Source organism: Dipodomys merriami, unplaced genomic scaffold (assembly GCF_024711535.1).
Source record: "Dipodomys merriami isolate MVZ:Mamm:240054 unplaced genomic scaffold, mDipMer1.0.p SCAF_19, whole genome shotgun sequence".
Lineage (NCBI taxonomy): Eukaryota > Metazoa > Chordata > Mammalia > Rodentia > Heteromyidae > Dipodomys > Dipodomys merriami.
The window spans coordinates 15,707,808-15,733,059 of NW_027203270.1; the positions used below are offsets into that span (position 1 = coordinate 15,707,808).

A 25,252-nucleotide genomic window follows, 5' to 3' on the forward strand; every position below is an offset into this window, starting at 1 on the left:
AGATCTGAGAATTGCCCAGCCTGGGCAGGAATGTCCGTAAGACCCTTATCTCCAATCAGTTACCAAAAATGCCAGAAGTTGATAATGTGGCACAAGTGGTAGCCTTGAGCAAAGGAGCTCAGGAACAGCACCCAGATCCTGAGTTCAAGCCCCAGACCAGCACCAATAACAAAACAGAACAAAACAAAAACCAGAGAAACAACAACAAAAAAACAAAATCTCAGAAACCCTAAAACTTATTCTGTCAGAGGCTTATTAGTCACTTTAATGAATATTTGGGAGTTTATGAATACTTTTGGTTGCTGCAATGACACGGAAGAGAGTAGACAGAACATACATGCTGACAGCAGAAGTACTTAGGGACTTGGACATTTATAAAAAGAAATACCCTGCTGGGCAATGGTGGCTCACATGCCTGTAATCCTAACTATTCAGGAGGCTGAGATCTGAGAATCATGGTTTGAAGCTAGCCCAGGCAGGAAAGTCTGAGAGACTCTTATATCCAATTAACTATTCAAAAAGGCCCTAAGTAGAACTGTGGTTCAAGTGGTAAAGCACTCGCCTTGAAGGAAAGAAGTACAGAGACAACAGCCAAGCCCCAGAGTTCAAGCCCCAGACCAGCAAAATGAAAAAACTTAAATTGAAAAATAAATAAACAAATAAATATATCCTGCTCAAAATGACAAAAATACCTCCATGAAAAGCATGGGCGCTGCCTATGTTACCTGAAAATACTGTCTACTTTTTTTGACATCTCAGACTATTTCCTGAGAAATTTCTAAGCCTAAATGCTATGCTTAGATGCACTTTGCCCTTTAGGGATCTCCTACATGTTTCCCCACCATCACTGCTCACTTGTTTTTCTTGCCGTAGTCAGCCAAAATAAGATCCTTGAGCTGCACCTCCACCTTGATCCACTCCTCATCAGTCAGGGTAGGCCAGATGTGGTGGGGTTCTGTAATAGTAGTTTTATCTGGCTTTAGGATCACCTTTGCACGGTCATTATTCACATGCAGGGCCCGCAGAATCAGGATGAGACGGGAGAAAGCCTGAAAAAGATTCAGGAGTGTCAGGAAGTCAGCCACTTGAGGGTTTCCCACCTTTCTGTATTGTTTCAGAAAACCCAGGAACTGACTTCAAACTCTAGGATCCTAACCCCTATCAAGCCAACAGTTTCTTCCCATCTACATGCCAAAAATTTGAAAATGACCTCAATAAATAGCTTGTGAGGAAACCTAAGACACAGGATCTTCTCCTGACTCTAAACACACTCATAGAGGGACACTCTCTTCAAGTGACTTATTACCGTATAAGATGAAATAGTCTTGAGCCAGTCATCATAGAGGTTGAACAGAACCATCTGGGGCTCAGTGGCTTTAAGGATGAGATCCCCAAACTTTTCCACTTTGAGACAAGCCTGGAAGGGGAGCTGAAGCTCCGATCCTTTGATCACAATGTTGGGGAAGTCCAGTAAGTGTACCTAAGACGACACAAGTCATGATTAGATTTACTTCCAGCCCAGGAAAGAAAGTCCATGAGACTTAGAAATGGAACCTGGACACTTCAGGCTTCCTCCCTCATAGCTCAACTGTCCTTTTACCTCCAATGGATCTAACATGCCCTTCCTGGTGACAATGATCTGCTTGGGCTGCTCCTCCACAGGCAGAGATCGGATCAGGGCAGCCACTTCCTCAGCTGTCTTCCACTTGGCCAACTAAAAACCAAGAGAGAAGGAAATTGAGTCTACCCTCCTAGAAGAAATGAAACAAAAGATTCCTAGTCTCCAAATAAACTATGCTCCTAATGAACACTGGTATTGAATGAGACACTTCGAAAAAGTGTCAAACAGACTTATACAAAGGGGTTTCTCACTATGTAAGCTGGGGGTGCTGGTGGCTCATGCCTATAATCCTAGCTACTCAGGAAAGTGAGATCTGAGGATCACAGTTCCAAGCCAGCCCAGGCAGGAACATCCATGAAACTCTTATCTCCAATTAACCACCAGAAAACCAGAAGTGGTGCTGTGGCTCAATTGGTATGGCACTTGCCTTGAGCTGGAGAGCTCAGGGATAGCATATCCAGGCCCCAGAGTTCAAGCCCCACCCCCTCAAAAAAAGATCAGCACCAAGATTGGGTACCAGTGACTCATCCTAGATACTTAGGAGGTTGAGATCTGAGGGTCACAGTTCAAAGCTAGCTAGGGCAAACAAGTCCTAGTCTTGGAGTCTTTAGTCAGTAAAGTTACAACTGGCCAGATGTCAATGGCTCATGTCTGTAAACCTAGCTACAGGAAGTGAGATCTGATGATCAAGGTATCAAGGGTTTGAAGCCAGGCTCGGTAGAAAAGTCTATGAAACTCTCATCTCCAATTAACCACCAAAAGGCTGGAAGTGTAACCATGTTTCAAGTGGTAGAACAGTGCAAGTTGATTGTTCAACACAGGGCATCTTCTGGGTCACAGGTGACTTTTGTGTTTCAAACTCATAACACTTATAATGTATCTGCTTAACCAGCCAGAAACACAGGTCTGCTTGATTGCTAGATGGAATCACAGGCATAGCCACATAAGTCTCAGGTTACCTGAATATATTTTGCTCTGGCTTTTTAAGAATTCTAGTTAAGCTGGGTGACGGTGGCTTATGCCTGTAATCCTAACTACTCAGGAGGCTGAGATCTGAGGATCACAGCTCAAAGCCAGCCCCAGCAGGAAAGTCATGAGACTCTTATCTCCAATAAAACACTCAGAAAATTGGAAATGGTACTGTAGCTCACAAGGTAGAGTGCTAGTCTTGAGCTGAAGAGCTGAGGAGCAGTGCCTAGGCCCAGAGTTCAATACCCAGGACAAAAAAAAAAAATCTAGTTAAATGCACATGAAATTAGAAGAGTTTACAGGAAATGAGTTTAAGAAAAGCAGGTTCAGACCCCACAGGATATGCTACTACAATCAGTCTTCAGCAGTGAATTAGAAGTACAGAGAAAAGCCAGGGGATGAGGCTAGGGGATAAAGCTGATTTGAACAAACTATTTCTAGGAAGTCTTTTTTTTTTTTTTTGCCAGTCCTGGTGCTTGAACTCAAGGCTTGGGCACTGTGTCCCTGAACTTCTTTTGCTCAAAGCTAGCATTCTGTAACTTGAGCCACAGCGCCACTTCTGGCTTTTTCTGTATATGTGGTACTGAGTAATCGAACCCAGAGCTTCATGGATGTTAGGCAAGCACTCTACTACAAAGCCACCTTCCCAGCTCTAGGAAGTCATTTTTGAGGTAACAGTAGAAATGCGAACTTTTTTTTTTTTTTTGGTTCGTCATGGGGCTTGAACTCTGGGCTCTTCAGCTCAAGTAGAGCACTCTACCACTTGAGCCACATGCTACTCCTGGTTTTTTGGTGGTTTATTGGAGATAAGGGTCTCACAGCCTTTCTTGACCTGGCTGGCTTTGATACGCAATCCTCAGATGTCAGCCTCCTGAGTAGTTAGGATTATAGGCTTGAGCCACCAGTTGCCTGGCGCAGGAAGCTTTTGTAGTGACATGGATTTTAAATATATAGAATGGAGTCCTCCTTGAGATGGATTTGGATGGATTTATGGGCAAACTGACATGGTATCTGAATTTGCCTTAAAATTCTATTGAAATGGAAAAACAAAAGACTGTATGAAAAAATATGATGAAGCCAGGCAAGATGGTACATGCCCGTAAATCCCAACACAGGGAAGTCTGAGACAGGAGGATTGTTAGTTCCAGGCCAGCCTGGGCTTCATCATGAGGCCCTGTCTTAACGCTCACATATACACACAGTGATAAACAGAAAAAGAAGATTTTGTTCTTAAATGAAAAATATGAAAAAAAAACCTACAGAGTAAATACGAAGATCAGGATTTTAGGATAGTAGGCTTCTGGATTTATTGTTAGAGGAAACAAGCTGTAAATATAAAGAAACTGACCCAACAAGAACAGCACAGGTATTAAATGTCTAAGTAGCCAAGGAGTATCTGTTCCCTTTAGAAAACAGTAGCCTTGGGGCTGGGAAGTTGGCTCAGTGGTAGAGCGCTTGCCTTGCATGCCTGAGGCCCTGGGTTCGATTCCTCAGCACCACATAAGCAAAAAGAAAAAAGCCGGAAGTGGCGCTGTGGCTCAAGTGGTAGAGCACTGGACTTGAGCTGAAGAGCTGAGGGACAGTGCTCAGGCCCAGAGTTCAGGCCCCACAACCGGACCAAAAAAAAAAAAAAAAAAAAAAAGAAAACAGTAGCCTGAGCTGGGTGCCAGTGACCTGTAATCCTATCTATTCAGGAGGCTGAGATCTGAGGATTACAGTTTGGAGCTTGCCTAGGCAAGAAAGTCCCAGAGATTCTTCTCTCCAATTAACCACCAAAAAGACAAAAGTGGAACTATGGCTCAAGTGGTAGAGCACTAGCCTTGAGCAAAAAAGCTCAGGGACAACACCTAGGCCCCGAGTTCAAGCTGCAGGACCAGCCAAAAAAAAACAAACAAAAAAACGTAACCAGTAGCCCAGTTAGCAATCAAAGATTCAGAAAGATCAGCTAGAAGGAATAAAGGGTCTCACACAATCTTCAACCTCCTGCAGAAGAATATTTCTCAAGGTAAGTAATTTAAGGGCTATAATCAAATGAGACACTATCTTTCAATAAATAAACAGTAATTTTTTTTACTCTATCATTGACCCCCTTACACAAGATTTAGTCAGCAGGATTCAATGGCCTCACTATAATTTAAGTTGCTCACCTGCCCTAAACGCTTCTGTCCAGCCCACACAGATGTGTGGATTATCTTGAGGAACAGTTGTCCTGTGCGTGGATTGAAGATAAAGATGGCTCCGTTGATAGGCTTGGTTGTCAAGTTCCCTTCAAAGGTCTAAACCACGAACATATTAGTTAGCACTGCCTAGACACAAACATCTTGCTTTCATCCCAATCTGTACACACATTTGTTTTCATACGCTCCCAATGGCCTATGGAGCCCCACCTGCCTTCTAATACTTCTAACACTCACCTTGTGGATAGTCACTCTGTAGACATTAGTGTCATCCACAAACCAGATAATCTGGTTGGAAAAGAGTTCACCATAGTTCTGAGAGGACAGATAAGGCTCAGTGGGCTCAGATGAATAGAGTTGGAGCCCCTTACGAATCCGTTCACGTAACACATACAAGGCAGGATTTGCCTTCATGATCTTGGCCATGGCCTGCTGTATGAGAGGCTTGCTACCTGGGAACCAGTTTCCATAGGCACTGTGAAGATGGAGGGGGCAAGAAAAGTTAAGCCCCATAGGAAAAACAGACTAGGTTGACACAATAACTGATTAATGTACATATGCTCTGGGAAATGAGAGACCCAGAAAAGGAAATCTCATCTCACCTGGGAAAATTACAAAAGACCTCTGGAAGCTGGGCCCTGTTATCCTAACTGCTCAGGAGGCTGAGATCCGAGGATCAAAGTTCAAAGCCAGCCCAGGCAGGAAAGTCCGTGAGACTCTTATTTCCAATTAACCACTAGTAAAATCAGATGTGGTGCTGTAGCTCAAGTGGTAGAAAGCTGGCTGTGAGCAAAAGAGCTCAGGAACAGCACCTAGGCCCTGAGTTCAAGCCCCACAACCACCACCAACAACTTTTTTGTATAAGTGTACGTGTACGTGTGTGTGTGGGTGAAACTATATATACATAGTTAATGGACATTATACACTTCTGAACCCTAACTCACCTGTGCAGATTATAAGCCAGGTCAATAGCAATGAGCACACCTGTGGGTGAAGGGTAAATACTCATGTTGTCTGTGGTATAATCCAGGAACTTGGCCCTGGCATAGCGTTCGATATCATGGGAATCATAGTCCCCCCAGCGCAACTGGATGTCAATCCAATACTTCTGAGTAGTGGTGCTGTCCATCACATCCCTAAAAGTAGAAAGAGGTTTCTTGAAAGCCACAACTGTAACAAATGTCTCCAGAGCCATGAGAATATCTACTTATTACACCTAAATCCTTAAACTTCTGCCTATTCCACCTCAGATAGAGAATCAGCATGGCCTGGTGCCAGTGGCTCACACTTGGAATCCTAGCTACTCAGGAGGCTGAGATTTGAAGATCACAGTTTAAAGCCAGCCCAGGCAGGAAAGTCTGTGAGACTTATCTCCAATTAACCACCAGAAAACCAGAAGTAGCGCTGTGGCTCAAGTGATAAGAGTATTGACCTTGAGCTGAAGAGCTCAGGGACAGACCCAGAGTTCAAACCCCATGACTGACGCCGCCCCCCTCCCAAAAAAAAATAAATAAATAAAAGAGAAAGAGAATCAGCACATCTCACTGAGAGTATCATAGGCTACAGTGGTAGCACTGGCTCCAAGCCTGAAAGAAAGCCAGGCAGGGAGCTAGGTGTGATGACATATACTTATAATCCTAGAACTTGTGAGGAAGATCCTAAGTTTAAGGGCAGGCTGAGCTACATAGTGAGCCTCTCTCTATAAAAATAAAAAAACAAAAGATAAAGAAAGAGGAGGTTAATGTCTTCCTTAATTCTACTAGGAAAATAATAACACTAAGTTACCTGGATGCTGAGAAGTAGGTTATAAAACACTTACTTGGAATCAGCCAGCAATGAAGGCCGGGAGACATTCCATTTATAGGAGGCAAACAGTAATATGTCTGCACAGGAAGAGTTCATCTTATAGGACTTTCGAGGATGGATTGTCTCCTTTTGCACAGTCTCAATTTCCAGTGCATCCAGTTCCTGGTCAAACACCTGAAGATGAAGATGGAAAGGTGGTAACTTATTACAGAAATCCATTTAGTATGAGAGTGTAGAATTTAAGAGAAGAAAGCAGTATGAATCTCATCTTCATAGCATCCAGGGTAGATTTTTCATACTCAAAAGAGCAAGCTGTTTGGACTCAGATACCCTCTTATCCTTCAATTGTTGCCTACCTGACACAAATCCATAACAATGCTCTCATGGATCTTCTGCCACAAGTGAGCTCGGAATATCTGGATGAGGGAGATCTTCAGTGTAGGGATTTTGCCATGCATGAAGATACCTGTCAGGTCCAGCTGCACCTGAAAGCCTACATATACCTGTCAGGAAAGAGGGAATGTGATATTAGTGATCAAGAGACTTTAGTTCTCAGGATATAATTAAGGCAGCAGAATCTTTTTGTTTTCAACTCTCACGTGTAAGACTTACATTGGCTCGATTTATAGTTGGGGACCACCAAAGGGTGAATCTACGATTGGGAATCTGATTCAATCCTGATCGCTGAGCATTAGTTAGTTTCTTCCACTTCATAGATTCCTCAAAGCCACTGGCCTTCTCCCTGGGAGAAGAATCATATGAAGTGAGATCTTATTATTTCCCAGAGTACTGCTGACTTCCAGGTGGTAGCTATCTGGGAAACACCACAGAAGACTGTGAAATCTCACAGAACTGTAATAGGTTCCCATCGTAAAAGGAGGGGAAAATCCTTACCAGAAGAGACCTTCCCATGTAGGGAAGTAGGTGCCCTTGAAGAGTGTGTGCTCCAGAATGCCTTCTACACCACCCAGGGCCTGGATCATGTCTGTACGGTAGTTGTTTAGGTTCCAGAGCTTTCCATCATGCCGTTGGTGTGTCCACCAGAAAGGGTTCTGTTTCAAAACCTAATGGGAAAGCAAGTATTGTCAAGCTTCTGTTAAAGTCCTTCAGTGGCCATAAGTATTCCTCATTAGAGAAAATTTCTTTACCACCTCTTTCACATACCTGGTACTGCTTAAAGTCTGTTCTGACACGCCAGCCCTTATCATAAGCCAATGTATGCCGGTCCTTCTGGAAAAGGGTGTTGATTCGAGGAATGCCACGATCCCATGAATCTTCTAGATCTTCTAAAGTCAGTCGTCTGACCAAGAAAATAAAATTAAAGTAATAATATGTTCTCATGCAGAGATCACCATTCCATCCTGGCTAAGGATAAGCAGGATTAAAAAAACCTAACTTTTGGGGCTGGGAAGGTGGTTCAGTGGTAGAGTGCTTGCCTTGCATGCATGAGGACCTGAGTTTGATTCCTCAGCACCACATAAGCAAAAAGAAAAAAGCCGGAAGTGGCGCTGTGGCTCAAGTGGTAGAGCGCGAGCCTTGAGCTGAAGAGCTAAGGAACAGTGCCCAGGCCCAGAGTTCAGGCCCCACGACCTGACCCCAAAAAAAAAAAAAAAAAACTAACTTTTTCATTAAAAAATGTCAGGTTCTAGCTAGGTGTTGATGGCTCATACTCAGGAGGCTGCGATGTGAGGACTGAAGTTCAAAGCCAGCCTGGGCAGGAAAGTCCATGAGATCCTCATCTCCAATTAAGCACCAAAAAGCTAGAAATGGAGCTGTGACTCAAGTGTTAGAGAGCTAACCTTGACCAAAAAAGCTCTGGGACAGCACCCAGGCCCTGAGGAATTCGAGCCCCAGGACAAGACACCTCCCCCCTCCCAAAAGTAATGTTCTGTCCATCACCTCCTTACAAGACTCCCCACAGACTGCTGTGACTTCCCAGATGCCCACCTGTTCTGAGCAATGGCCTCTTGTCTCTTGAGTGCATATTCAGCCCAGACCCGCTGAGAGTCAATGAATTCACTCTCCCATGGCTGTATGTAGCGGTATAAGTTGGGAATCAGCTGGTCTTCTTCATGACTCATTCCTGAACGAAAGTGTGTAATACCTACATCTGTCTGCTTGGACCACCTATTTGGGGCAACAAAGATAACAGAGAAAAGTAAAGACCAAAAGTAAAAAAATACCCATTTTCCTGAAGGATCTAAACAACGGTGTCTCATAGTAGAGATTCTCAATGAAGCCTTACCTGAGGTCAGACTGGGGGATTAGCACATGCCCCATGGAAAGCATGCCAAGTCCACCCAATTCCTTAGGAGTGTAGAACACAACAGGAGGAAATCGACTTGGCATCTTGGAGTTGAGTCCAATCTTGATACGTGTCTGGATCTTATTCTCACACTTTACCAGCAAGTCTAGGAGTTCCTGGGTGTTCACTACAGCCTCTCGAAAGTATGTCATAAGGCCAATGAGAGCTGTATTCCACTTATTCACAATCTAAAGTTGGTAGGAAAGAATTCTAGATGAGCCATGGAAGGCGGGGGCGGGGGGCGGGGGGATTCATAAAAGACTTCAGACCTACAAGATGGTGGTGTGAGAAAAATTAGCAAGGATATAGAGAAAATGGAACCTTCATGGTACTACTGCAAGCCATGTAAAATGGTACAATTACTGAATACTGGAAGTTCCTAGAAAATGTTACTACATTACTGAGAAATTCTACTCCCACATATGTACCCAAGAAAAATAAAAATATGTCCAAATAAAAACCTGTGGGGCTGGGAAGGTGGCTCAGTGGTAGAGCACTTGCCTTGCATGCCTGAGGCCCTGGGTTTGATTCCTCAGCACCACATAAGAAAAAAAGCCGGAAGTGGCGCTGTGGCTCAAGTGGTAGAGTGCTAGCCTTGAACTGAAGAGCTGAGGGACAGCGCCCAGGCCCAGAGTTCAGGCCCCACGACTGGACCAAAATAAATAAATAAATAAATAAAAACCTGTACAAGCCAGGTACCAATGGCTCACACCTATGATCCCAGTTATGCAGGAGGCTGAGATCTGAGAATCATGCTTCAAAGCCAGCTAAGGAAAGTCCATGAAGACTCTTACCTCCAATTAACAACCAAAAAAGCTGGAAGGAGAGCTGTGGTTCAAGAAGTAGAGAGCTTTTTGAGGAAAAGCTTAGGGTCATCACCTGGGCCCTGAGTTCAAGTCTCAAGACTGATACCAAAGAGGAAAAACAAACAAACAAACAAACAAAAAAGTAGTAGTATCAGCACTCAGAAGGCAGAGACAGGAGAATATCAATTCTGAAGCCAACCTGGGCACCATAGTGAGATCCTGTTTCAAAAGGATTTGTCACAAAACAAAACCATAAAAATCTATACAAATGTTCATAGTAATAGCAACATTATCCATAATAGACAAGAAGTAGAGGGAAAAAAATCCCAATGCTCATCAACTTGCAAACAGATAAAACAAAATGTAGTCTATCCATATGATGGAATGTTATTAATCTACAAAAAGAGCTCAAGTACTGATATATAGTATAATAGGGAAACATTACACTAACTGTAAGACAAAAAAAGGTTAGAAAATTAAATAGTGATACTGGTTGCAATATAGGAATATACAAAAAATGACTACTTAAAATGGTAAGAAAGCCAGGTGGTGGCGGCTCAAGCCTAGCTACTCAGGAGGCTGAGATCTGAGGTTGAAAGGCAAAGCCAGCCTGGGCAGGAACTCTTATCTCCAATAAAATACTCAGAAAACTGGAACTGGCTCTGTGGCTCAAGTGGTAGAGCGCCAGCATTGAGCTGAAGAGCTGAGGGACAGTGCCCAGGCCCAGAGTTCAAGACCCACTACCGACAAAAAAAAAAAAAAAAAGAATTTTATGGTATATGTATATGAATTAATTTCAATAGAAATTGGAGGTAATATAAACCTTTGACACTATTATAACCCTATTAGAATGAATAATCTCAGAGAATGAATGCTGGGCACTGGTGACTAATACCAGTAATCCTAGAACTCATCCTAGGATGAGATCTGAGGATCCTGGTTCAAAGTCAGTCCCATGCAGACAAATCCAAGATTTTTTTTTATTTTTATTTTTTGTCGGTCATGGGGCTTGAACTCTGGGCCTGAGCGCTGTCCCTCAGCTCTTCAGCTCAAGGCAAGCACTCTATCACTTGAGCCACAATGCCACTGCCAGTTTTCTGTTGGTTTATTGGAGATAATAGTCTCACAAACTTTCCTGCCCGGGCTGGCTTTGAACCTCGATCCTCAGATCTCAGCCTCCTGAACAGCTAGGATTACAGGCGTGAGCCATGGGCACCCAGCTCAAGATTTTTATCTTTAACCAGCAAAAAGGTGAAAGTGGTAAAGAGCCAGCCTTAAAAGAAAAAGCCAAGTGAGTGCTCAAGGCCCTGAGATCAAGTCTCATTCATTACTGGCACCAAAGAAAAACAAAGAAAAAAAGAGGCAGGTGCACAAAGAAAATCAAATGAGAGCTGGGGATGTAGCTGAAGTTGTATAATACCTGCCTAGCAAGCACAGTCCTGACCCCTCCCTCAAAAAAATGACATGAAATACAATGATTGCATTGTCAGCACATATATTAAATTGGTATTATACAGAAGTTTGCATGGCTCCTACATGAGAATTATACCCCTATTCCATATTCAGAAAGAAAGAAAGAAAGAAAGAGAGAGAGAGAGAAGAAGGAAGGAAGGAAGGAAGGAAGGAAGGAAGGAAGGAAGGAAGGAAGGAAGGAAGGAAGGAAGGAAAGCCCATTAATGGGGAGAAGATGGATTGAGTCTCAAGTTCAAGGCCAGCTTTGTTATATATTAAGACTCTGTCTCAAAAAGCTAAAACAATTAATGAGGGGAAATAAAAGCTAAGATGTACACTGGTGGCTCTTTTACCTGTAATCTTGGCTGTTAAGATTGAGATTTGTAGGATTGCAATGAGAAGGTAGCCTGGGCAGAAAAGTTCCCTAGACTCAATCTTCAAAATAACCAGAAAAGTGGGGCTAAATGTGCAGCTCTGATGCTAACAGTACCAGCTACCTGAGCAAGCCAGTCCAGTGAATACAGGCCCCAAGTTCAAACTCAAAAGAAAAAAAAAAAAAAAAAAATCAAACAGAAGTTGTCCTCTCAGTACAAAGCAAAGAAAGAAGGGAAAACAAAAAAACCCTACATGCATTTAAATCAATCTTTTCTTGCAGTCTGGGATTGAACCCAGGCTTCACAGGCAGGTACTCTACTGCTGGGCCTCTCATCATAACTAGGATAATAGGCATGAACTACCATGCCTAACTCTTGGTTGAAAAGGGGGTTCTCATTAACTTTTCTGCCCAGGATGGCCTTGAACCATAATCCTCCCAATCTCAGCTTCCCAAGTAGATAAGATCAAAGGTATAAGCCACTGTGCCTAGCTCTAAAACAATCTTTTAGGGCTTGAATGCATAACCTCATGCCATCACCAGCCATGGCCAATTCTATTTCTTGAGCTATGCTTCCAGCCTTAAAACAATCTATTTCAAGAGAGCCTATCCCAAAACAAAATAAAACAAAACAGAGTTGGGAAAACATGCCTCAAGCAGGAGAGTTAAAGCCTGGGTTCAAACCCAGTACTGCCAAAAACTGAAAAAAAGCCAGGGGGTTGAAGGTCTGATTCAGTTGGTAGAGCACCAGCCAATGAGCAAAGGTCAGGTTCTGAGTCTTGGAACAAAAAGAAAAGCCTAGAGACTACAGTTCTGTAGACTAAGGCCACTAGAATTTGTGAGGATTATGCACAGAAATTCATGAAGGGATTCTTTCACGTTTGTGACTGAGTATCCACTTGCATCTAATGAAATTCCCTAATGCTATCAGAACAGAAAGTAGTAGGCTGAATAAATCACATAATTCATACAAGGTCAGGAAAGTTGTATTTCCTTTAGCCAGAGTACACAATGAGAACTGGGTAAAGCCTGCAGTAAAGTAATAAAGTAGCCCAATGGCAAAGGCTATTTTGGAGCTTCCACAACCAAGCTTAAAAACTAGTCTCAAACTATTCACAAATTTGTATCTTCTAGGGATAAAAGTTACAATATCTTGGGCTGGGAAGGTGGCTCAGTGGTAGAGCACTTGCCTTGCATACATGAGACCCTGGGTTCAATTCCTCAGCACCACATCAGCAGGAAAAAAAAAAAAAGCCAGAAGTAGTGCTGTGGCTCAAGTGGTAGAGTGCTAGAGCTGAGGGACAGCGCCCAGGCCCAGAGTTCAGGCCCACAACTGGACTCCCCCAAAAAAGTTACAATATCTAAAATTTAAAGACACCACATTGGTGAAATAACATTAAAAACTCAATATATTAATGCTTAATGCTCAATCTACAGTATTAATGTACAAATTATTAAAAAAAATAAAGTCTAAATTTTGTTCTTAGGTTGATAATAAGCCATTAAACTTCTGTTTAATCACTTTAAGTGAAATATTTCTTTAAAAATAGGTAACCAAGCCGGGCGCTGGTGGCTCACGCCTGTAATCCTAGCTACTCAGGAGGTTGAGATCTGAGGATCGCGGTTCAAAGCCAGCCCGGACAGGAAAGACCGTGAGACTCCTATCTCCAATAAAACCACCAGAAAACCGGAAGTGGCGCTGTAGCTCAAGTGGTAGAGCGCTTGCCTTGAGCTGAAGTGCTGAGGGACAGCGCCCAGGCCCAGAGTTCAAGCCCCACGACCAACCAAAAAAAAAAAAAAAAAAGGTAACCATGGGCTGGGAAGGTGGTTCAGTGGTAGAGTGCTTGCCCTGCATGCATGAGGCTCTGGGTTAGATTCCTCAGCAGGACATAAGCAGAAAAAGCCGGAAGTGGCCCTGTGGCTCTAGTGGTAGAGTGCTAGTCTTGAGCTGAAGAGCTGAGGGACAGTGCCCAGGCCCAGAGTTCAAGCCCCACGACCAACAACAACAAAAAAAGGTATCCTGCCAGATGTGGTGGCTCACATCTGTAATTCCAGCTATTTGGGAGGCAGAAACAGGAAGGACAGATTCAAGGCAAGCCAAGACAAAAAGTTCAAAAGACTACCATCTCAACCAAGTGGGATGGGGGGAAGGGGTGGTGGTATATACCTATCATGCCAGCTATATAGAAAGCATAAATAGGAGTATAGTCCAAGTATGACCAGACATAAACATGAGACCCTATCTCAAAAATAACTAAGGCATAGAATAGCTGAGGTTATGGCTTAAGTAGTATAGCACCTACTTAACAAGCACATGGCCTTGTGTTCAAAGTGCCTCTCCAAAGTAATAAAATTATAGCAGGCTCTGACTTCTCATCTGGTCCCTTCATGCCTACATTTTTTCCAAGGACAGTGGCCTTTTCTGGTCTGTTCCTTCTCTCCCCGCCTCTCCCATTATCCAAGATCCCAATGGGTCCTGGCACCCTTGGTTACTCTGACCTTTGCACTTCGTGACCATCACTATAATACTTTCTCCATCCTGTCATTAAGTAGTGAAGTGCTTCTAGAAAGAATAAGTAGGGGTTGGGAAGGTGGCTCAGTGGTAGTGCTTGCCTTGCATGCATGAGACCCTGGGTTCGATTCCTCAACACTACATAAGCAGAAAAAGCTGGAAGTGGCACTATGGCTCAAGTGGTAAGAGTGCTAGCCTTAAGCTGAAGAACTCAAGGATAGCACCCAGGCCCACAACCGACCAAAACAAAACAAAAGGCCAAAAGAAAGAAAGAATGAATTACCCATATAGTTTGTCTTTACTTTCTCAAAACCCATTTGGGACCGCAACACATCTGTCTATCCCTCTCAGTTTCTTCAACAAGTGCTACCATACCACACCACTGTCATCAAGCTCACTATGCACACTCCTAATCCTTTAATCAAGCAAAGCTAAAATTTCATGATCTGTTTTAACTTCCTGCCAACCTCATTTGTATCCATAGCTAGTCAGACCATGTTTCTTATTAGGTTCAAAGGGTTCAAAGGATGTTTCTGTTTTCTTTTGCTTTTGCTTCATTCTATCAGTACTGATCTCTTCTGATACTCTGCTTCTCTGTTGTACTTTGAGCTGCAAATGGCTCATTTAATTTAAATACATTTAAGTTTCTCTTATTCAAAAATACCTGTCATGACTTACAGCTTCCTCTAGGTGGCATCTAATGCTCTCACTCCAGCTCTGGCAAATACACAGTTCTTGCTGTATCACTCACCTCCCATAAAGCCTCCCATCTGGCTTCTGTCCCCACTATTTCTGAAACAGCTCTAAGGTCACCAATGACGTCCTAAGTGGCAACTCCAATGGATACTTTTCAGTAGTTATCTAACTGAAATGCTCTTAGGCAACTGACACTGTTAAGTACCTACTCCAATTCTGGATACATGTTCCTAACAGACTTGGCTCCTACATCCCAGAATACTCCAGTTCTGGTTACACTGCTTTTTTGTTTGCTCATAGGTCCAAATCTGCTCTGTTCTCACTCGACATTTTCTCTGGTGGTATCGGTCAAGCTTTCAACCTTTTTGTCAAGAGATTACTAAATCTGTTTCCTCTACCTTGGTATATGACAATGTCTGAAGACATTTTTGATGTTATAACTGGGATGATGTCACTGGCAAATGATGGCTAGGAAACTGCAAAACATACTACAATGTACAGAGAAGCCCCCACAATAAACAATTGTCTGGCTCAAAATGTCAATAGTGTTAATTTTTTTTTTTTTTTTTGGGTCCGGTCGTGGGGCCTGAACTCTGGGCCTGGGCACTATCCCTCAGCTCTTCAACTCAAGGCTAGCGCTCTACCACTTGAGCCACAGAGCCACTTCTGGCTTTTTTCTTATGTGGTGCTAAGGAATCGAACCCAGGGCCTTGAGCATACAAGGCAAGTGCTCTACCACTGAGCCACCTTCCCAGCCCAATAGTGTCAATGTTAGTAATCATTACATTCCCTCATAAGATATCCACTTATTGTTATGAAATAACTTTCCTTATCCCTAGAATACTCTGTTCTGAAATCTACTTAGTTCCAACAAACATGTCCTACCAATTCAATAAAGGAATTCTCAGCTAGGCACTAGTGGCTTGCACCAAAAGCTAGCCACTCAAAAGCGTACTGTGGATCACTGTGGATCCTAGCTACTCAGAAGGCTGAGATCACAGTTCAAAGCCAACCCAGGCCAGAAAGTAGGCCACGAGACTCTTATCTACTTAACCACTAGAAAACCAGAAGTGAGGCTATGGATCAAGTGGTAGAGCAATAGCACAAGTGGTAGAGTTCAAGCCCCATGACCAACAAAAAAAAGAAATGTTCATATTTTTTTTTTCTCAATTCTAGCTGCCTTCAGCTAGGCCTCTAGACATAATGGAAAATAGAATAAAAACTGCCAGGCACCACTGGCTCATACCCATAATCCCAGCTACTCAGGAGTCGGACATCTGGTTCGAAGCCAGCCCAGGCAGAAAAGCCTGTGAGATTCTTATCTCCAATATACTACTCACAAAAAGCCAGAAGTGGCACTGTACCTCCTGTGGTAGAATGCTAGCCTTAAGCACAAAGAAACTCAGGGATAGAGTCCAAGCCCAGGACTAGCAAAAAAGAAAAAGAAAAACTGAGAACCACATTCCATGCTAATGGTTAAAGTAAGAGCTTTCTGACAAAAAGGAAGCCTCTGGAAACTGGTATTTGGGGTTCCAATTGAAGATTCCAACTTCAACTTTTGCCTTCAGAATCACCATAATTTCAAAGATGTAGGCTTGAATCCCTACAGCGCGTTCTCAAGAAATAAAATAGGAGGGCTGGGAAGGTGGCTCAGTGGTAGAGTGCTTGCCTTGCATTCCTGAAGCCTTGGGTTCGATTCCTCAGCACCACAAAAGCAAAAAGAAAAAAACCGGAAGTGGCGCTGTTGCTCAAGTGGTAGAGTGCTAGCCTTGAGCTGAAGAGCTGAGGGACAGCACCCAGGCCCAGAGTTCAGGCCCCACGACTGGACCCAAAAAAAAAAAAAAAAAAGAAATAAAAGAGCTCTGAATGGACCATGGACTTGTCTGCCATAAAGTATGAAGACAGGTATACCAAAAGCAAAGCTGGGAAGAAAGGAGCTCAAATCAGGGGGAGCTAAAAGGGCTGAGAGATGATCAGGGAAATGTGAAAGAAGTGAGGGCTTAGAGCTTTCTGTACCTTTGTGAAGGTGGTAGATCCAGAGGCCATCAAAATTTGACGCACACGATTATGGAAGCGCTGCATTGACTCATCATCCACACGCAGGAAACACTGGGCTGTTCGCTCCTTGGTTACCTAAACCACAAGGTCAAAGTTTAATCATCTCTGGGATTGCAACAGAAACAAGAAACAACTGTGACCACCACTAAGTCTCCATGTACTGTTAGTACCATATAAGGCTCAGTGGACTGATAATGAAATGGAATGTCTGTGTTTCTCACCCCATTTACCCCAAAAATGGAAGGGAGAGGTAATGTTACTCATAATGCCCTTTCCAGACTGTACCTCATTCTGTAGATTCCAGACTCCATCTTTGTGAGTGAACTCCTCATAGCTGGTACGGCATTTAGGCAGGATGCGGCACTCAAAGCCACACATGTTGAACAGCAGGTTGGGGTTATCTTTACTATACACAGACACAAAGCTGTTCTCCCATTGAACTGTGGTCACCGATCGTGGCAGACGGTTCTTGATGTCCCAGAAGACTGCTCGACCCCTGAGCACAGAAAACAGAGTTACATCAGTCTTTAGATATTGGGCTATACTCCTCACACCCAGAATACAACTTCCTAACTCTTCTCATGTCCCTCAGGCTGATGTCCTTCCCAGTCCTATAGCCCCAATGTAACTCACAAGTTGACATCGTGTTTCATGAGACGCATGCGAGCATCTCGGGGCCAGCATTTCTTGTTATTATATCCAACAATGTTCTCATTGTTGGGGTCAGGATGCTCTGTCAAGTAACGTTGGATCAGGTCCCGAGCTTCATCTGCTGTGAACCTACACAAGGAAGCTTTATTGTTGATGAGTAAATACACTGATACCTTATTAAAATTCTAGCTCCAAATATGAAAATTCCATTCCAACCCAAATTTCATTTTACTTTTTTTTTTTTTTTTTTTTTTGTCGGTCGTGGGGCTTGAACTCTGGGCCTGGGCGTTGTCCCTTAGCTCTTCAGCTCAAGGCGAGCGCTCTACCACTTGAGCTACAGCGCCACTTCCGGTTTTCTGGTGGTTTTATTGGAGATAGGAGTCTCACGGTCTCTCCTGCCCGGGCTGGCTTTGAACCGCGATCCTCAGATCTCAGCCTCCTGAGTAGCTAGGATTACAGGCGTGAGCCACCAGCGCCCGGCTTCATTTTACTTTTAAATCTGCCCATAAGTGAGTCAAGACTAGCAGCTTTGATAGGCAGGTCATGTCTCAATGCAGGGAAATGAGTCTGAGCAAGTCCCTTACCTGAAGAAAATATGGATGCGATCGATGTATCGACAGAAGAGTCGGATGGGGTGGGCAGCCTCAGTGGCTATGTCTTGGAAACTGAGGAAATCATTTGGCATCTGAGGGGGTCCAGCCATCTCACTGGCCCGGTGCAATCCCAACACAAGCAAATCCATCACTAAGCCATAGTACTGCACTATGAATGAGGCAAACTGCAAACCTCTGATGATGCCATATGAATTTGTATGGTTCATGTCCTACAAAAAAAGAACCACAAGCCTTCAAACCCATGGCTATGAATCAGGCTTCTTATGGATCCAACCCTTTTTTGTTCTACCTTCAGCAAACTGTTAACTCTGTGGTCCAGGCAACCCCTTCCCCAACACAACTATATGCTGCCTTGCCCTGGGACACACCTTATAGTTGATGACAACATTGTTCTTCGCTGTCATGTAGTCAGCTATGTTGTGGTCCACAATAAGTCGCAGTAGCCTATTAAGTAGGGTCAAGTCAATCTTTTCATACATCTTCTCAAAGCGTGATTCCAGCATAACATTACACTCGCCCTCACTGGTCTCCCATACATCCTGAAGATTATTGATACCTAAGGAATAGGCAAGACAGAGCTCCAGCAGATTAAAAATTCCCTTTCTAGTGCCATTCCATAATTCAATTCCACTACCACACACTCACTATTTCAGTCTGCTACAAGTGTTAGTGATGCTCAATTTAACAATCAACACTATGGCCTTGTTATAAAGTTGGCTCAGTGGTAGAGTGCTTGCCTTGCATGCATGAGGCCCTGAGTTCGATTCCTCAGCACCACATAAGCAAAAAAAAAAGAAAAAAGAAAAAAGCCGAAAGTGGCGCTGTGTCTCAAGTGGTAGAGCATTAGCCTTGAGCTGAAGAGCTGAGGGACAGCGCCCCGGCCCAGAGTTCAACCCCCACAACTGGCAAAAAAAATAGATTGATGATTCAGCTGAGGGAAGAATTTTGATGCACAACTCAATTCACAGACTTCTTTTCCCCCATATCTTCAAAGATGATTCCAGTTTTACCTTGGCACCACTTGTAAACAAGCAGTGGAGGTGGTTCTGTGTCAGCAGGCTTGATCCAAGGTGGGAAAAGGCGTCGCTTGTCTGCTTCATACCACAGATATTGGTCCAGGTAAGCATCAGTTATCTTCTCCAGTGGCTCTACATCATACACTGGTACTAGGTGGCTATAGAGGTCCATAAACTCAATCCCCACCTGTGAGATAAGGAAACTGTCTCACATCAGTCCACTCATCACTTGCAGTTAACTGCTACCTTGGAGCCAAGAATAAATAATACAGGCCAAAAGACAACTTAGGGTGCATCTCACTCACTTCCTTAAAGGCTCTCTGTGTAAGGAGGTGACGCTTGATGCGGGACAATGCCTCATGGGGGTTGTCATAAGCTTGCTCAATCAGACCTAGCTCCTCCCTCTGGGACTGGTTCAACCGAGACTTGACACTGACAAAGCAACAGAAAGGTGAATGAGAAAACCAAGAGGACACCAAAGCCAGAAAGAATTATGGGTAAACTTTTCTTTGGACTTTGACAATAAAACTAACTCCTCTATTACCCATCTAGCCCACTTCTTACCTATAAGCTTCCTTGAGTCGCTCCAGAGCCAAGATGAGCAACTTGGTATCATGCTTGTAGGAAAGTGGAGGAAAGGGGATGGGAGAGAACCTACGACTTTCCAACCAATGTACAGTGGTGGTATACACTGCTACTGCTTCCTCTGCTGTGATGTAAGGCCCATCCTGCAAGGAGAACATGTAATTAATCTCTTGCTATAGTCCAAACCCAGGACAAGGCACGGTCCCAACTCTGTGGTCCACCTCCTCAACAACCCCCAACATCCAGCCTAGGCTACTCCATCCAACCTTCAGGTAATTGTGCTGCCGCTCCTGTTCTGCCTTCAGGTAGAGTCGGGTGAGGCGGCCCAAGTTCTTTTTGCAAACAGTCTTGTCTACAGTGGCCCCACGACGAATCCGTTCTCTGTTGTAATGGGCAGTGTTAGTCCACCAGTCGGCCTTGGCCTTCACATATCGAAGGATCATATTCTCTATGGGTGTTGGCAGCCCTGGGACCTGAAATACAAGTGCAATGAGAAAACGAAAGAAGTGCTAGAAGCCAGACAGCCCTTAAGGGTGTGGGAGTTGTAGCCCTAATCCCTGGAAGATGGCCATGACTCCTTTGAGATGAGGATAAGCTTACCTTCCAGGGAATGTTTGCCTTCCAGCAGCGCCAGGCTTCACTGAGGTGCTGCAGAATTGTCCGGGCCTTGTTCTGTTTGATGCCTTCAGGCATCATGTCCAGAATATCATGCATCACAGCTGCCCGAAGTTCAAGGTCAAAATGGGATTCCACTCGCTGCTTTGTCACTGTCTTTGCTACCCCCTTTGAATGTCGGCCTAGAAGAGATGGCCCAAGGTGATTAAAAAAATCAGTAAATATTAACAAAGCATCTCTACACCTAGCACATGCAAAAAGATAAGCTATCTCAGATATTCACAACTATACTTGTGAGGAATTTCCAGTCCTGTAAATTCATGGTAGCCTCAAAATTCCAGAGAAAAAGAAACAGAATACTACAGGTCATTCATTGATAAATGGGATTCAGAAGCACTCCACAACGATTCATGCAAAGGTAGGAGTCAGATAATATATACCCATCAGCCAGGTGCCAGGTGCCAGTGGCTCATGCCTGTAATCCTAGCTACTAAGGAGGCTGAGATCTGAGGATCATGGTTAAAGGCCAATCCGGGCAGGAAAGCCTATGACTCTTATCTCCAATAAACCACCAGAAAACTAGAAGTGGCACTGCGGCTCAAGTGGTAGAGGCTCAAGTGGTAGAGTACTCGCCTAGAGCTAAAGAGCTGAGTGACAGCGCCTAGGCCCAGAGTTCAAGCCCCATGACTGTCCAAAAACACAAAAAAAGAAACACACATAAGCCGGGCACTGATAGCTCACACCTATAATCCTAGCTACTCAGGAGCTGAGATCTGAGGATCACGTTCAAAGCCAGCTCTGGCAAGGAAAGTCTACAAGACTCTTATCTCCAATTAACCACCGGAAAACTGAAAGTGATGCTATGGATCAATTGGTAGAGCGCTCACCTTGAGCTTAAGAGCTGGGGTACAGAACCCAGGCGGAGTTCAAGCCCATGATGGACAAAAACAAAAACAAAAAAAAAAACCACCCACACAAACTATCTGCCCTTCAAGGAGCACTGAGAAGTTGTACAGGAATCTTTAATTCCCATAATCCATTTTACAAGTGGAACATGAAATGTTTCTCTATTTCCATTTGTCTCTACTTTTTCCTATTATAGTAAAATAAAGCCTTGCTAAAACTTTAACAAATAAACAAAAGTCAGACAAAGAGGATTACTCACCTTCAAATTGCCGGGCCAGGAGGTTGCCCAGCCATCTTTCCAGCAAAGGGGTAATACCACGCATGAAAAACAGCCAGACTCGCCAGCCAGCAGCCCAGAAGCCACAGCCAGGGCCCTTCCCTACAGGGCCCTACAATCCCAAGCAGAAATCAAGAATATGAATTAGCTATTTATTAAGAGATCACAAGTAAAGTGAGCGGAGGGCTGGGGATGTTTTCAATGGCAGCTTGCCTAGCATTCTCAAAGCCCTGGGTTCAATCCTCAGCACTAGAAAAAACTGTCTTAGTTTAAAAAAAAAAAAAAAAAGGGCTGGGAAGGTGGCTCAGTGGTAGAGCGCTTGCCTTGCATTGCCTGAGGCCCTGGGTTCAATTCCTCAGCACCACATAAGCAAAAAGAAAAAAGCCGGAAGTGGTGCTGTGGCTCAAGTGGTAGAGCGCTAGCCTTGAGCTGAAGAGCTGAGGGACAGCGCCCAGGCCCAGAGTTCAGACCCCACGACCGGACCCAAAAAAAAAAAAAACGAAGGGGTAAAAAGTAAACACTTTGGAACTTCAATACCTAAAATAGAAAACAAAACCAGAAATAAGATTCTCTACTTAGATTTATGTTACATTTTGGGGGAATGTGATGAAATTTACAAAGTGAGAGCAGTAATAGCATACGCATAGCCTTTCTTCAAATAAGTTCCTGGAGAGAACCCTGATCAGTTTTTAGAAAAGAAAATGGATTGTTGGAGGTGTAGCTCACATGATAGAGTACCAGCCTAGCAAGGTGGAAGTACAAATTTCAGGACCCTAGTATGATTCCCCTAAATAAGTATTTCCTAGCTAGGCACTAGTGTCTCCTATATGTAATCCTAGCTACTAGAAGGCTGAAATCTAAGAATCAAGGTTCAAAGCCAGCCTAGGCTGGAAAGTTTGTGAGACTCATTTCAATTAACCACCAGAAAACTGAAAACTGGAAATGGAGCTATGGCTCAAAGTGGTATAGTGCTAGCCTGTAGCAAAAGAGCTAGGGATAGCACCTAGGCCCTGAATTCAAGCCCCACAACTGACAAAAAGAAAAAAAAAAAATTTCCTCCAGAAGGACTTCAGAAATAAAAAGAGAATAAAGTAAATTTAAAAACTAAAAGAAGAGTCTCACCGTGTTGAAGCGGTAATAGATGAGATGCTTCAGGTCCTTGCACATGCGGATTTGTCGCATCAACTTGTATTTATATCGATACATGCCTGTCAGCTGCCCCACGTGGGCAAATATATACTGCAGTCCATCTGCCAGCTGCAACATAATTTAATTTCCCATCAGACTTTGAGCCTGAGCCAGCTCCACAGTCATTACAGATTCCACCTAACCTCCCCCAAACTGGGTCAGGGATATACCTGGAAAGCATCCACATTGCCCAAGCGATACTGCACGTGACTGTCAACAACCAGCTTAGTTAATCGCAGTACTTCCCGACAAAGATGAAAAGCATTCCCAAAACGAGATTTCTTTCTTTCCTAAAGATACCAAAACAGAAAGAATATAAAATAAGCAGTGGTTCCAGTGACAATAATAATCATCCCTAAGCCGAGGAGAACCGTAAGGTCCAATGCAGACACCTTGGTGGTGAGTGTCTTAACGGGCTTGAGGTTGAAGTTATAGTCCAGGTGAAGGTAGTTCAGATTTTTTCGATGAATGAGAAGGTTAAGCATGTTGTATCCCTGGCGGCAAACTTGCAGGCCCACCTCCACCCAGTCCAGCTTTGTGGACTGAAAGAATTTGGTAGCCTTAAAGGAGCGGAACAGATACCTGGGTGAGAATAAAAAGTAAAAATTAGCGTACTGATTATTTTTTTCATGTACAAAGGGGTTACAATGATATAAGTCAGGTAGAGTACTGTTTCCTTTTGAGCAATGTCACTCTCTCTCCCAGTTGTTCTCTCCTATTCTCACTCACAAGTTGTATAGTTCATTCTCACGTGTCTAGTGAGTATCACTGCAACATTTGCTCATCCTTTGTCCCTGCATTTCTGTGTGCCCCGCTTACCCTCCCAAAGATAGATAAATGAACAAATAAGACAAAATGGAAAGAAAACAAAAAGAACAGCAGAGAAAAAAAATCTTGCTTCTATTCCTGGAGTTCATTTCAAAAAATATTATATGATCAAAGGTACATACATACTAATTATCTTTGGAACACAAGTTAAAGCAGGGCTCTCTGGTGTCTTACCTCTTCTTTTGGGCCTTAGGAGGCCGATGCTTCAAGGCATTCAGCACATAGTACTTAAGCAATTTCTGATAGGAGACTCGCACTTTCACAGGCTGTCCAGCTGGACAATGCTCCCGATACCTAGGAGAAACATACCAATTAGAGCTTTCTCCATCTTTCCTACACATGCTAGAAAAAGCTGCACACCCAACTAGATGTATTCTTATATTCTACACATATGCTGCCATTCCCCTAGGTAGAAAGCTTACCAGTTCTTGACAAGAGGTATGTCCAGGGCCCGGCGGGTGCGACCAGAACGTAGGTTGAAGGGTCGTGGGGCCCAAAGCAGGGCAATGCCATTGGCTGTATTGTCTGTGTAGAGGGGTGTGTCCTTCAGAAAGGGCTCCACAAATTCTGGGAGCTCGAACTCCTCATCATCGTCTGGCAATGGTTCCTGGCTCTGAAAAAGGAACCCAACCAAGAGTTCAACTCCCACTGGACTGTACAAAGACTTGAAATGATAGGGAAATTCTCTAGAGTAAAGCACAGTGGCTACATGAGCCATGGAAATGAATGCCTAACAAGCCCTACAGGGTCAGAGAAAAGAACAAGGAGCAGAGAACAAACCAGAGACAACCAGGAAAGCAAGAAGCTCTCCATATATCTCAACTAGCTCACCACCGAAAGTCTCCCAAAGGAGTCCTGATACAAAAGTTCCTGCACAAGCCCCAAAGACTACACTTGGGAGATCTACTCATGTTATGAAGACAATGGGATGTGGGTGCCAGTGGCTCACACCTGTAATATTAGTTACTTAGGAGGCTAAGATCTGAGAACTGTGATTCAAAGCTAGCAAGGGCAGGAAAGTCCGTGAGGCTGTTATCTCCAATTAACTACCAAAAAGCTGGAAGTGGAACTGTAGCTCAAATAGTCAAATGCTATCCTTGAGCAAAAAAAACTCAAAGACAATGCCTAGACTCTGAGTTCAAGCTCCAGGACTGGTCAAAAAAAAAAAAAGAGGGAGGCTTCAAGTGGTGGTGACTGCCTAATAAGCATGAGGGCTCGAGTTCAAGCCTCAGTATCATCAAAAGTAAAACAAACAAAACACCACAATAAATACATAGTATAGTAGTACACACTTGTATCCCAGCTCCTATTACCCCTAAGACTGAAGCAGGAAGATTGACAGCCCAAGATTAACCTGGGTTACATAGTGAGTTCAAGGTAAGCCTGAAATATATAGAGAAATGCTGTCTCAACAAATTAAATAAATAAAGCACACAATAGGGACTAGGGATATAGCTTAGTAAAAAAAGTCCTTGTCTAGCATTTATTCATAAGGCTGAGTTCAAGCTCCAGCGTAACAATTAACCAACAAATGTAAATAAACACTGGAAACATTATGTTTGGTGTAAGCAGGTAGTCACAAAATACCCTATTATAGTACATAATACATTTATGTGAAATACCCAGAATAAGTAAATCCAAAGAGACAAAAAATAGATTAATAGTTGTCTATAGTAAGGAAGTTGGAGAAAAATACAGAGCCAACTGTGTGACAGTTTCTTTTAGCATGATAAAAATCTTAAAACTGCCTCATAACAGTTGTACAACTTCAAGACTATCTTAGAAACCACTAGCCAG

General features: G+C 43.5%; 1 protein-coding gene across 1 annotated transcript in view; it reads right to left on the reverse strand.

The window, feature by feature from the left end:
* The window catches only part of Prpf8 (pre-mRNA processing factor 8), a 34,117-nt gene that overhangs the window by 3,742 nt on the left and 5,123 nt on the right, over positions 1–25,252 (reverse strand). The window contains exons 9-37 of the mRNA XM_070027466.1: positions 23,878–24,068; positions 23,630–23,749; positions 23,020–23,209; positions 22,798–22,917; positions 22,562–22,696; positions 21,422–21,551; positions 20,242–20,438; positions 19,908–20,114; positions 19,621–19,784; positions 19,362–19,488; positions 19,051–19,243; positions 18,409–18,596; positions 18,011–18,249; positions 17,409–17,555; positions 17,061–17,271; positions 16,734–16,850; positions 8,819–9,066; positions 8,521–8,700; positions 7,738–7,873; positions 7,468–7,637; positions 7,186–7,315; positions 6,930–7,076; positions 6,587–6,747; positions 5,712–5,903; positions 5,005–5,242; positions 4,738–4,866; positions 1,601–1,714; positions 1,307–1,480; positions 856–1,049 (exon numbers count right to left, since the gene is read on the reverse strand). Of these exons, the coding sequence (XP_069883567.1) occupies positions 856–1,049; positions 1,307–1,480; positions 1,601–1,714; positions 4,738–4,866; positions 5,005–5,242; positions 5,712–5,903; positions 6,587–6,747; positions 6,930–7,076; positions 7,186–7,315; positions 7,468–7,637; positions 7,738–7,873; positions 8,521–8,700; positions 8,819–9,066; positions 16,734–16,850; positions 17,061–17,271; positions 17,409–17,555; positions 18,011–18,249; positions 18,409–18,596; positions 19,051–19,243; positions 19,362–19,488; positions 19,621–19,784; positions 19,908–20,114; positions 20,242–20,438; positions 21,422–21,551; positions 22,562–22,696; positions 22,798–22,917; positions 23,020–23,209; positions 23,630–23,749; positions 23,878–24,068 (4,889 nt within the window). The remainder of the gene's footprint in view (positions 1–855; positions 1,050–1,306; positions 1,481–1,600; positions 1,715–4,737; positions 4,867–5,004; positions 5,243–5,711; positions 5,904–6,586; positions 6,748–6,929; positions 7,077–7,185; positions 7,316–7,467; positions 7,638–7,737; positions 7,874–8,520; positions 8,701–8,818; positions 9,067–16,733; positions 16,851–17,060; positions 17,272–17,408; positions 17,556–18,010; positions 18,250–18,408; positions 18,597–19,050; positions 19,244–19,361; positions 19,489–19,620; positions 19,785–19,907; positions 20,115–20,241; positions 20,439–21,421; positions 21,552–22,561; positions 22,697–22,797; positions 22,918–23,019; positions 23,210–23,629; positions 23,750–23,877; positions 24,069–25,252) is intronic.